Here is a 12,660-nt window from a genome sequence, read left to right on the forward strand (position 1 = left end):
AAAAAAGTTAAAATTTAATAGGGTTAGGTTTTTTTACAAAATTATATCTAAAAGCATTGGGTCTATCTGTTACTCCTGATCCAAAAGTTATATTTATAATATTAATAATAATATTAAATTTTCATGATCCAAGTTTAAGTGAGTTTGGTTGTAACATAAAACCTGGAGCCTTTGATATGAGTCTAGTTGCAAGATTTTGTTATAAAAGTGTGATAATTAAAAAGAATAAAAAATTAGTATTATAGAATAAAAAAAATATTAATTGGAAAGAAAAAAACAATAAAGCAAAGCATTACTTCGATGAATAGTGCTTTGCAAGGAGGGGTACAGTAAAATCCCCTCATGAGATCACAATAATTTAATGACCAATAAACAAAACAAATTATAAAGTTTAATTTTTAATCAAATCGATATTAAAAGATGAAATTGAAAGAAAAAAACTACTTAAGAAAAAAAAAATCTTAATCAACTGGTTTAACCCATCAAACCTGGGATTCGTGTCATAAAATTGAAAGAAAAAATATTGATGTCTTTTAGTTATAGTTAGTTACAATATTTAAAGATGAAATTGGAAGAAAAAACTAAAAAAGAAAAAAAAATGAATCAACTGGATTGACCCACCAAATCAGGTTAACCCGTCAAACCTGAGATTCGTGTCATAAAAGTGTGATAACTAAATTTAAAAAAAAAAATTAACATTAATAAACTAAAATGAACAAAAAAAAGATTAATTAAAAAGAAAAAACAAAGGAAAAAAAAACCTATATGAAGAAAAAGAAAAAGAAATATGAATTAACTGGATTAGCCCGTCAAATCAGGTTAATCCGTCAAACCTGGAATTCGTGTCATGAAAATTTAATAACTAAATAGAAAAAAACTTAATACTAACAAACTAAATTAAAAAAAAAAGCAAAAATACTAAACAAAAAAAAAATAATTTTTTTTTAAAAAACAAAGAAACAAAAGCCTGCAAGAAGAAGAAAACTAACGAAGAAAAAGAAAAAAAATCTGAATTAACTGGGTTAACCCTTCAAACCAAGTTAATCCGTCAAATCTGAGATTCGTGTCATGAAAGTTTGATAACTGAATAGGAAAAAAAATAATTTACGGGTTAACCCAGAATTAGCTAGGTTAACCCGTTAAACCCGGAATCCGTGTCATGAAAGTTTGATAACTAAATAGAGAAAATTTAACATTAACAAACTAAATTAAACAAAAATAATAATTAAAAAGAAAAACCAGAAAAAAAATTCGGGTTAACGCATCAAACTCAGGACCATGTAATGAAATTTTGATAACTAAATTAAAAAAATTAAACATTAATAAAAAAAATATTCATTAAAAAAAACAAAGAAAACAAAACATCTTAAAAAAAAGAAAAAAAAAACAGCTTGAAAAAACAAAGCAAGCAAAAAATAAAAGACATCTAAGCGTTTAACTGTGGATTACACTCGAAAAAATTAATTAAAAAGAAAAATCAGAAAAAAAAATGGATTAACCCATCAAACCCAAAACCTATATCATAAAAATTTGATAATTAAATAGAAAAAAAAATTTAACATTAACAAAAAAACATTCATTAAAAAAAAAAGCTTAAAAAAACAAAGAAAAAAAAAGTCAAAAAAACAAAGTAAAAAGAAAAAGAAAAAAAAATGGAAGAAGAAGACAGCTGAGCCTTTCACTATGGATTGCTACAGTGAAAGGCTGATCCCTTTTAGTATATTTCTAATATATCATGCTGAATCTTGCACCGGTAATTTTTTTTTTTTTTAAATTGTCCTTCTACATGATCAATATAATGAACATCCATCCATTAGAATGTAATGTGATCACTTGCTGATGACATGTGGACTTTAATAGTGTCTAGCATTATAATAATTTTTTTTTATGTGATTTTTACTTTTAAATATATTAAAATAATATTTTTTTATTTTAAAAAAATTATTTTATAACAAAAAAAATTATTTTCTTAAAAAACATGATTAAACCGTAGAAATAAACAGGTTTTCAAGCTTTGCTTGCTCAAGATTTTATTTTGAATGAATTTTTTAACCAAAACATCATTGTTTTATTTTATAAAACAAAACAAAAAAGAACATTGTTTTGCTTTAAAAAATTTAGATCAGCCAGGCTAACCAGGACTTGGGACAGGTCTTATACTGCTGATACGTAGAATAAAGGGGAATTCATGGAATGATTAATGATTTGAGAAGAGAGCCAGCAAGGCTCCCAGAGGATTTTGGAAGCTTGCGGGAATATGCAGCTCGAGTTGCACCGCTCGGTCAGACAGGCCCGCCCTGCTGCTTTAAATAGATCACCAAGGGAAGAGTAATCAATTGTGTGCTCAAATTGAGTATTTTTTGCACTTGTTCAAAATGTTCAAGCGAGTTGGTCCGCGGCGGAGGAAATTGTCGATTGTGCGACGGCCAATTATTGAAGTGATCGGAGCGAAGTAAAGAAGTTGAAATAGGAAGTTACTGAAAACTGAATAGAATAACATTTCAAGGATGTAATGAAAGAACCAACACCAGTACTTAGCCGAATGAGAAGCAGCTCTTCGGGTTTTCATGTATGTATAGCGTTCATTCATACTGCTGCAAAGATTGGAAATCTTTGGAAGATCAAAGTGATCGGGGGTTGGAAAATCTACTGCAAAGCTTGAATTAGTAATAGCCCGTGTGAAACTCCAGCCATGACATATTGCAGAAAACTTAATCAGAGACTGCAGCAACATGCTAGTATTCGGCAACCTCAAGGAGCATAAGGTGAAGACCCAGCAAGGCCATGAGCTCTCCTGTTTATTTCCTTCCATAGAACAGAAAGGAAGCAGCGTTCAAGGATATCTTAGCAGCAAAGAAGGAAAAACTCTTGTTATCATAACTTCTTTGCAGAATGGAAAGCCATCAAAGAACATATGATCACGATGCTAGTCTGTATTACCACAAAGAACATACATAGGATCAACATTCCCTCTATTAGTTTTTGTAACTTTGATATTGAGGACTGCCAAGTGCCAAATAAGAGGTAAAGCTGTGAATGGGAATAAGAAACGCTCCAAATCAGTTTGTGACTTTCAACCTACAGCCTTTTCACTCTGATGAAACCCAAGCACTTCTAGCAGAATACTCACTATTAAGATTTATTTTCCACACAATAATGTCTTCAGCAAGTTATCGGAAAGATCAAACCAAAAACAGCTCCTTGAATCTCCGACAAAAGGCCAGACCTTGCACGAGGCCAGATCCGGTAACTGCCTATGATGGTTATCAGACACCTTAGAACTAGAAGGAATTCTACCATTCTGAGCTAAGTAGTGACGTGTGGTTTGTACTTTTAAGGAGATTGTACCTAAAACACTCAAACTCTCCACACCTCAAAAACAAAGATGATCATACATCTTACCATTTTGAATAGCTAAATGAAGTCGCTAAATCACATCGAAGGACTCTAATCCCGACCAGAACAAGCCAATTCTCAGACGTTGTGCCATATACTACTACGAAGTGAGCCTACCATCGTAAAACACAAGGGAAACTTACAAAAATACACAAGGTTCGTTATCTGAATCAAGCATTTCAAAAAAATTCTCCATACCCAACTGAAAGCATTCAAGAGAGATACAACACAGCTTGACGGGCTCTAATTTCACAGATATTACACAGAAAAGAGCAATAAACTCAATTAAGTTCCAGTCGAATTGCAACCGATGAAACAATCTAGAACAATTTCAGATACAAAAAATGCACGAAACCACAAGAAAAGGAACCCAAATCAACAAAGCGAATCAAAAACCCAAACTGAAAGTAAAATGAGTGAGAAGAAACAAATAAACCCAATAATCAAGGACAATTTACGAACAAGATCCACGTATCATTGAAAAAAACCAAACAGCTACATCAATTCGACTAAAATCGAAACCTTAAACTATACATGAACAGAAACCCTAATTGGTAGATCGAACCTCGCAAAATACCCACCATCCAGAACCCAACAAACCCTGGCCGCCTAAGAGCTGGTAAACTTGGTAACAGCCTTAGTCCCTTCAGAAACGGCATGTTTCGCAAGCTCTCCAGGCAAAACCAGTCTAACAGCAGTCTGGATCTCCCGGGACGTAATGGTAGGCTTCTTGTTATACCGAGCGAGCCTCGAAGCCTCTTGAGCAAGCTTTTCAAAGATATCATTGATGAAACTATTCATGATACCCATTGCTTTGCTTGAGATCCCAATATCAGGATGGACTTGTTTCAAAACCTTGAAGATGTAAATCTTGTAGGTCTCCACGCTCTTCTTAGACTTCTTCCTCTTCTTGTCAATCGCTCCTTCTTTAGGCAATTTCTTCTCTGCCCTTGGCTTCTTCTCCGCCGGCGCTTTCTCGGCTGCGGCTGGCTTTTTCTCGGCTGGCTTCTTTTCTGCCTTGGGAGCCATTTTGAGATTCCTTTTGTGATTTGAGGGCGAAATCGAGAAGTTTACGTCTAGAGTTTGGTGTAGTAGTTTGCGTCTAGCGGGTTTGTTTGTTTATATAGAGAGATAGGATGAGCATGATTGGCTGATTTTGGGGAGACGCGGATTGATGACATGGATGGTTGGACTAACGGAGGCTCGAGTAGGCGGTGATAGATGACTTCGGCCTTTTGAAGGATCAATCCGTACGTTGGCAGAAATCTAACTTGAAGAGGAGCCCAGGCCCGGCCCAACTATCTGCATTAGGGCCTGTATGACGGGAAAGGGCAATGAGAGTTAAGAAAATCAAATGAGTCTGTGATGATTAAGAAAATCCCTTATATACTGAGGTCTTAGCCTTTCTCGGTGGTGTCATGCTAAGATAGATTTTTTAATAATTAAAATTACTAACATATTAGTTAATAAAAAATAAAGGGACTTAGTAATAATTTACTCTTGTGCAATGAAATAAAATTCTGATTTACTTGGAGATGTTTGAAAATATAATATGTTTGAAAATATGTAGTAATATTTTAAAAATTATTTTATTATTTTAAAAAAATTATTTTATTATCAAGTTACTTTGATAAATATTTTTTTTCTATTCATAATATATTTATATTAAAAATAAATTTTAAAAACTGTCATATCAGTTTTTTTTCAATAATATATATATATATATATATATAATACAAATATTTTGTACATTATTAAATTACATACCTACATTGCAACTTTTACATGCAATTTGATCCTTGGCTTATAGTAACTCTTCTCCTTCCATAGCTAAAAACCTCTCTTTGTGAGTGTGCAACGTGCATATGAATCTTTTCCAAAAAACAACATCAATCATTTTCTTCGAGAAAATGCCTTTTTTCATTCGGATTTCAAAATCACCCAGCCCCTCTGATCCAAGAATCTGAAACCATTTTCAAAATCCTCGGACGTTATCAAACCACATTAACAAAATCTATCAAAAAGCAGAAAAAATATGTAAAAATTAATCAGATAATATTGTGAACCGAATACTAATTCCAATGATCACAGACAGCATTACATCAAATTCCCCCTAGAATGATAACCTACACCTTTACATCAAAACGACCATAATTCAACAATCAGTACCCAAAAAACACCTATCCGCCTAAGAGCTAGTAAATTTGGTAACAGCCTTAGTCCCTTCTGAAACAGCATGTTTGGCAAGCTCCCCAGGCAACACCAATCTCACAGCAGTCTGGATCTCCCTTGAAGTGATAGTGGGCTTCTTATTATACCTTGCAAGCCTTGATGACTCCTGAGCAAGTTTCTCAAAGATATCGTTTATAAAACTGTTCATGATACCCATAGCCTTGCTCGAGATCCCGATGTCAGGGTGAACCTGTTTCAAGACCTTGAAGATGTAGATCTTATAGGTCTCGACGTTCTTCTTTGCCTTCTTCTTCTTCTTGTCACCGGCGCCTTCTTTTGGCAACTTCTTCTCTGCCCTTGGCTTCTTCTCCGCCGGAGCTTTCTCCGCTGCTGCCGGTTTTTTCTCAGCTGGCTTCTTCTCTGCTTTGGGAGCCATTTGGGGTTCTTGAAAACGAAAGCGAAAAGGTTTCTTCTACCGAGAGTTGGTGAACAGATGGATTTTAGATAGTTCTGGTCAGTGTTGCGTTCGTGATGTGTTTAAATAGGGAGAGGAGGTGAGTGGTGATTGGTCAGTTGTGGGGAGACGCGGACTGATGACGTGGGAGGTTGGATGTGGGGAGATTTAAATAGACGGCTAGAGATTTGGTTTTTGCGTCTTAGGAACCGGATTGGTTTTGAAAGTTGAAAATTTGTCGTGGGGCCTTATTTTGGGTTTCGCGGGTTAGTTGGAGAGAGGCGGGAGGTCGATTAGAATTGGGCTTGTAGCCCGGGAGAGGAAAAGTGTTATTTTCTTTTGTATTTGTTTGAATTTTAAGGCCCTTATCAGGTTAATTTATGGGTATTTGATTAATCAGGTTAATTATTTTTATTAAAACATGTTATTTTATTTTTAAAATAAAAATTGTGTTGATTTTAGGCTCACTTATCTTGTTATTTGTGTTAATTTCAAATCTAGACATGAGAGGGAACCAATAGGTTGAGACATAAATCTACTTAGGCTCAAACCTTTGTACATGTTATTTTTATTGCCAGAAACAACGGATTGATACACTGATCACCAATAATATTGGTAAATTTAATTTAAAAGGCCCATTTTAAAGATTTAATTCAGAAAAGCATCGAAGAATCTTGAGAGATTTTCCCGGTGGATGTCTGGTGGAGCTAGCCTTTGGGAAGGCATCGAGAGATCTCGAAATTTGTCTAACACGCGTCTAAAGGAGCTAGCCTTGGAAAAGCATAAATTGGTCCTGGATTTTATTATTATTATTTTTTTTTTGCCAGCAAACGTCCAAGGGAGCTAGCTCCAGAAAAGCATTGAAAGTTCTTGAGTTTTTCCCAACAAATATCTACCGGGACTGGCCCTGGAAAAGCACCGAAGGGTGATGTGTTTTTCCGAAGTTTTTTTTGAGCGTGGTATTGAAATTCTTCAATCCTTCTCGAATAGTTTGAGAAGGGAAGGATTAGCGAGGGCGACAATCTTCGACGCTCTTCTTTGAATCGATAAGCAAAACAACATGACTGGTTATCAAAAGAAGCCTTGAATTCTCCAGGATTAATTAGAAGTATAGTGTCTGTTGATGATTTCAAAAACTCTTGTATCTTATTTGAATCATTGTATCATGAATAATGATGTTTGTGTGTTTTTGGTTTGGAGATATAACGATGATTTTTTTTAAAGTATAATTTTTTAAAAACATCAACCATACCTCATAAAAATAAAAAAATATTTTTTATGTAGAATTCAAAAAAAAAACTAATCACCTCTAAATCAAATACCCTTACGATCACTTCCACAATGATATTTGAGAAAGCAAATTTGCATATATAATAGAAATCACATAATATCATTCTGGATTTATTAGAGTGTTTAAAAGTATGACAATGATTGTTTTTAAAATTATTATTTATTTTAAAATATATTAAAATAATATTTTTAAAAATTATTTTTTATTCAAAACAATTTAAAAAATAAATAATAATAATTGTAAATAAAAATAAATAAATTTTAGCAGACGTCTCAAACTAGGGCTTAGATGGAGTCGTACAAGGAAAAAAAAAGAGTTAGAAGGAAAACAGATAAGAATTCCAAAACGTCATGTGTTTGGACTATAAGGTAGCGAAGAGCAACATAATAAGGATGAAAATGAAAGTTTTATGTTTACTTTCTAAAAATCTGGTTGAAATTAATAGAAAAATAGTAAGAATTGAAAGCATAACGATGATAGAAATTAAATGTGATTTTTATAATTGTAGGAGCAGGTGAGAATAATATTAATAAAGAAATAGTTTTTTTTTTTTTTGAAATAGAGGCCGCCGCCATCATCGTTCATCGTGATGATAACATTTAAGAAAACATGGCATTTCATCATCATTGTCCTTGACTCCTTGCCCTTGCCCTACGACCTTGTACATCCACCGCCACTCTCCTGGCAAAGAAACCACCTCCATAATCATTAATTTAACTTAGATTTTAAATTTATTTTTTTATTATTAGAGAATTGATTTTTTTTTATGATTATTAAAAGTTTTATGTAATAATTAATTTTATAATTTACAGAATTAGTTGAGATATATACAAATTAGCATAAATATTAATATTAATATTATATTAATATAAAAAAAACCATCTTCTTTGGTGATAGATAATAATATTTTTTTTTCATATAAAAATATATTATTGTTTTTTATTGTTAATAATAAATATAAGTTAGTTTAAACGTAACTTAATTAATCATTCGAGACATTAAAATTATCTATATAATTTTTTAGCGAACAATCAAATTAATAACATCTAAAAGTAAATTCAAATACCGACCAAAACTGCACCCCTCATGCTTGATATTATTGTTTTGTTATTATTACTGTTACTAATTCTTCATCTTCTCCCACCATATCGTCACTTCTGCTCTATTACTGTTTCTTATGGGATGATATTTGTTTTTTTCTTAATATATTATTGCTATTATTATATTATCATTACTGATACCTTCCACATCTTTCTTTTTTTCTCATTCACTGCCCCATGATTACCTTTAAGATTTTATTTTAATTTATTTTTTGTTGGGAGTGATTTATAAAATATGCTGTATGAGATCCACCCACACACACACACATATACACACACATATGAGGTTAGAATATCACTGTATTTTTTTATTTAATATAGTTACTTTAATATAAAATATTAGTATATTTTAAAAACCAATCAAAGGTAATTATTCTCAATAAATATTTTGATAGCAAAAGTTCAAGAGTGGATTAAGCTACAAAGTTGTAGGCTTATGAGTTCGGACTTGTGTATGATTGATAGAAAAAAAAATTATTAAATCCATGTGTGATCAGCAATTTCTTTTAAGTCTATGAGATGTTTTGTATATTAACCAAACGATGTGAATTCATGAATAATTATTCATAGACCATGAATATTCATGTGTTTTAAAAAAATGTATTTCATGAATTTTAACATTCATGTATTGTTTCATTAATTATAAATACTATTGAGTTACGAGTAATTCGTGAAACTTGAACATTCATTAGTATCCATTATTATGTTTTGTGAATTTGAATATTCATGATTTTTCATCAACTATGAAGAATTCATTAACTATAAATGTTCATCATGATTAATAAATATTTGACTTGGTTTTCAGGAAAGTGTTTTTCTTAAAAAATTTGGCGGAAAACATTTTTTTAAAAGTTGTGAAAAATTTAGAAATGTCATATATTTGTTGATTATATCAAATTTGATCCTCAAACTTTTGATTGCTATATATATTTTGTTTTGAATATTTATTTTTCAATTTCATCTCTTAAAAATTAATTCTTATATTAACCTTGATCATCATTTTTATAATTGTTATTTGCTTTTTTTTTTTATTTTTTATTTAAATTTTTTATCTATCAAATTTGATCCTCATTCTTTTTATTGTTATTTATTTTATTTGAAATAATTTATGAAATGTTAATTATTATTATTTTTATTTCTTCATCTTTTATTTTTATTTTTATTTTTAGATTTGATCTCTATTATTTTGATTATTATTTATTTTATTTATGATAATTTATGAATTTTTTTTTCAATTTTATTCTCATTCAACTTTTTAATTTGTAAGATTTGTTCCTTATTATTTTAATAAACTTGAGAAAAATAAAATATTAATAAGTTAATTTCCAGCTTATTTTTCTATAACATAACCAAACACCGGAAAGTGTTTTCTAACTTATTTTTTATTATATTATCAAATATGAGAAAATAATTCACTTTTCCATAATTTATTTTTTCATAATTCACTTTAAAAATATATATATATATTTTTCAGCAAACAAGTAGTACTTAAAAAAACTTGTTTTTTTTATTCTTTCTATTTACTATAAAGCACGCGTAAGACGGGATTGTTGAAATATTGAGAGACTTGTTGAAGAAAATCATTTTGCACTGGGTGGTGAACAATAAAGTTTAAAGGACAAAGAACTAATTACCGACAATAATAAATTTTTATATTAAATGTATTTCAAGGACTTCAACACACACATTTGTTTAGTTTATACGCTGTGTTTGTTTTTTCTGTATTTCCTACAAGGCTATACATGTGCTCAGTATGCATATTAGCTCTTGCAATGTTTGCATCGTTATAAACTTAAAAAAATAGATTCAAGTGTCTAATCTTCCTGCATATGAATTTTTTCACTGCAGTTTGTCGTCACCGGTGAAAAAATTATTCTTCTAATCATTATTATCCTGTTTTAAAAACAAGTCATTAAAATTTTTAAATTTTATCATGATTTTTTATTACTATTAATAAAATATCATTTTAATTTCTTTCTTTTAAAACAATAGTGTTCACCTTCCTCTTCGGTCTGTTTAGGAGTGTGGTTGCAGTTGCATTTCCAAATATTTTTAATTCTAAAATATATAAAAATAATGTTTTTTTAATTTTTAAAAATTATTTTTGAGATCGGCGCATCAAAACGATAAAAAACATGAAAAAAATTAATTTTCCACAAAAAAAATTGATTTTTTTAAAAACACGGGTTGCCCTGCATTTCCAAACCCTCTCTTCATGCCATCAACACACCTCATTTCTTTCATGGATCATTTATTTTTCTAAATTCATCTCCTTTCCCCATCTATCATTGAATACAGATGAGTCATGGTTTCTCAAATCAACCTCACTCAAGAGATGATGCACATGAGTTATAACCCAAAACAGAGCTATGTTTTTTTGGGTGCCTAACCCCGGGTTAGCCCATGATATGGCCACACCCCACTCCAAGTTGGGTTAGGGTATGTCTATTCCTAGCCCCATTGGGCCCCGGTGCGACCACACCCAACTCTACGTTGGGCATGTATGGGTCAACATCCAGTCCCACGTTGGGCCCGTATGTGACCATGCCAAACTCACATTGGGCCTGGGTATGTCCGCACTTCGTTTTCTCTTTGGCTTCGGGCGCAAATTAAGCCCAGCATTCCTTAGAACGGGCATGGAACTAAAGGGTTACTTTACATTGTGCCTTCCATACCCTAAACCTGAATTAATAATCATGATCCCATTAAATATGAACAAGCCATCCATGCTTATAATAATTAGATGTGAAGGTATAATCAGTAAGATAATATTATTTAACTTGTACAAGATTACTTTTGTACCTCTCTTATGTTGCATGAGACACTGAAAACCAAGTGATATAAAAGAAAGGAAAAAAATGAAGGAAAGGGGATTTTTCTCCTCTTCTCACATTCAGATCTTATTCTCGAACCCTTTTTATGCATTGATGAATGCTCTTCAATATCTCAGTGAATGTCTCCATTAATGTATTTCTTCACATAAATATTTCTAGTACTGACTTTATCTTAGAAGAGACCCCCATCCATACCCCTGGAAGACTTTGTGCAAGTATCTTTTTCATCTAAAAAAGGATTTGCCCAAGAAAAAGCACGTGTGATCTTGAAATGAAGGTCATTGAATTCACCATAAATGATATCAAGGAATTTTTAGGAATAAATCATCCAAAAACATTCCCAGTAATTTTTATAATCTCACTCAAAAGCTTAACCCATAAAAAAAAAAAAAAAAAAGTAAAAAAATGAATCTTCATCTCGAGCCACCAAAATCCTGTAACCCTTGAAAACCTTTACTGGAGTCATCATCATAAACGGAGGAAAATGTCAATTTTTTCCCTAGATGTGCTGTCAAGGGCATCCACAGCTGTGCAAGTAAGCCATGGCTGTCAAGAATGGTATATTTTATGTTTAGGATATACTTGGTAGGAGATTAACGAGGCCATACCCTACAAGAGTGATTGTGATATTGATAAAAGTCTAAATCTGATACATGTACGTGGCCATCGTGGGTAATTGAATGAAGCAGGGGTTGGCGAGTTCCGTGCCTCCATGCTGAATAGCAAAATTTTTATTTACCCACCCAGTATAATTTTTTTACAGTACTCGACCTGGTAAGATTTCATTTCACAAATAACTATATACTTAGGAAAATTTATTTGACATCTCGAATTGATTAAAGTTATTGATCTAGTTAGTTATATTCAACATGGTCCATGAGACCAACCATTGAGTATATTTCATGATTAAAGTTTATCTGTGATTATATTTGAAGCAAGACCAGGAAAAATCGCCAATACTTTTATTTATTTATACTTTTAAATAAAAATCATGATGGACAGCCAGGCATAGGATAATGGAGAGGAGATGAATATGGTGTACTATTTACTTTTTAAAATGTATTTTGTTTTGAACATTATTATTTTTAATACATTAAAACAATACAAAAACATTTAAATAATAATTTAATATAAAATTTTAAAAGTAAATAAAAAAATAAATTAAAACTCACTCACAAGCAATACCGAACAATAGAGATCGCATCTAAATTCTGATGAACCACGGGGCACAGCCACAATTTTCTATTGTTTCACGTAGTCTCCACTTGCATATCAATTGGATTTGAATACTGCGCCATGCCCATCGCATTGCATGCATGCACCTCGAATCATGGACAGGTTCACGTACATGTTTATCAAGGTGATTATTTATTTTCAAGCAAGTGACGGGAAAGCAGTTGGAAATACAAGATG

General features: G+C 31.6%; 2 protein-coding genes across 2 annotated transcripts; both read right to left on the reverse strand.

The window, feature by feature from the left end:
• Positions 1-3,813: 3,813 nt before the first annotated feature.
• On the reverse strand, positions 3,814-4,501 carry LOC118060290 (histone H2B). Its single transcript, XM_035073500.2, has one exon. The coding sequence runs from the start codon at positions 4,423-4,425 to the stop codon at positions 4,006-4,008; it is 420 nt and encodes a 139-aa protein (XP_034929391.1). The 5' UTR covers positions 4,426-4,501; the 3' UTR covers positions 3,814-4,005.
• A 929-nt stretch (positions 4,502-5,430) lies between these two features.
• Positions 5,431-6,094, reverse strand: LOC140955905 (probable histone H2B.1). The gene has a single exon (XM_073411198.1). The coding sequence runs from the start codon at positions 6,002-6,004 to the stop codon at positions 5,585-5,587; it is 420 nt and encodes a 139-aa protein (XP_073267299.1). The 5' UTR covers positions 6,005-6,094; the 3' UTR covers positions 5,431-5,584.
• Between the last annotated feature and the right edge of the window lie 6,566 nt (positions 6,095-12,660).

Source organism: Populus alba, chromosome 8 (assembly GCF_005239225.2).
Source record: "Populus alba chromosome 8, ASM523922v2, whole genome shotgun sequence".
NCBI lineage: Eukaryota > Viridiplantae > Streptophyta > Magnoliopsida > Malpighiales > Salicaceae > Populus > Populus alba.

What these genes read in the sequence shown, in the direction of transcription:
- LOC140955905 (XM_073411198.1), bottom strand. Translation starts at nt 6,004, where the DNA reads ATGGCTCCCAAAGCAGAGAAGAAGCCAGCTGAGAAAAAACCGGCAGCA.
- LOC118060290 (XM_035073500.2), bottom strand. Translation starts at nt 4,425, where the DNA reads ATGGCTCCCAAGGCAGAAAAGAAGCCAGCCGAGAAAAAGCCAGCCGCA.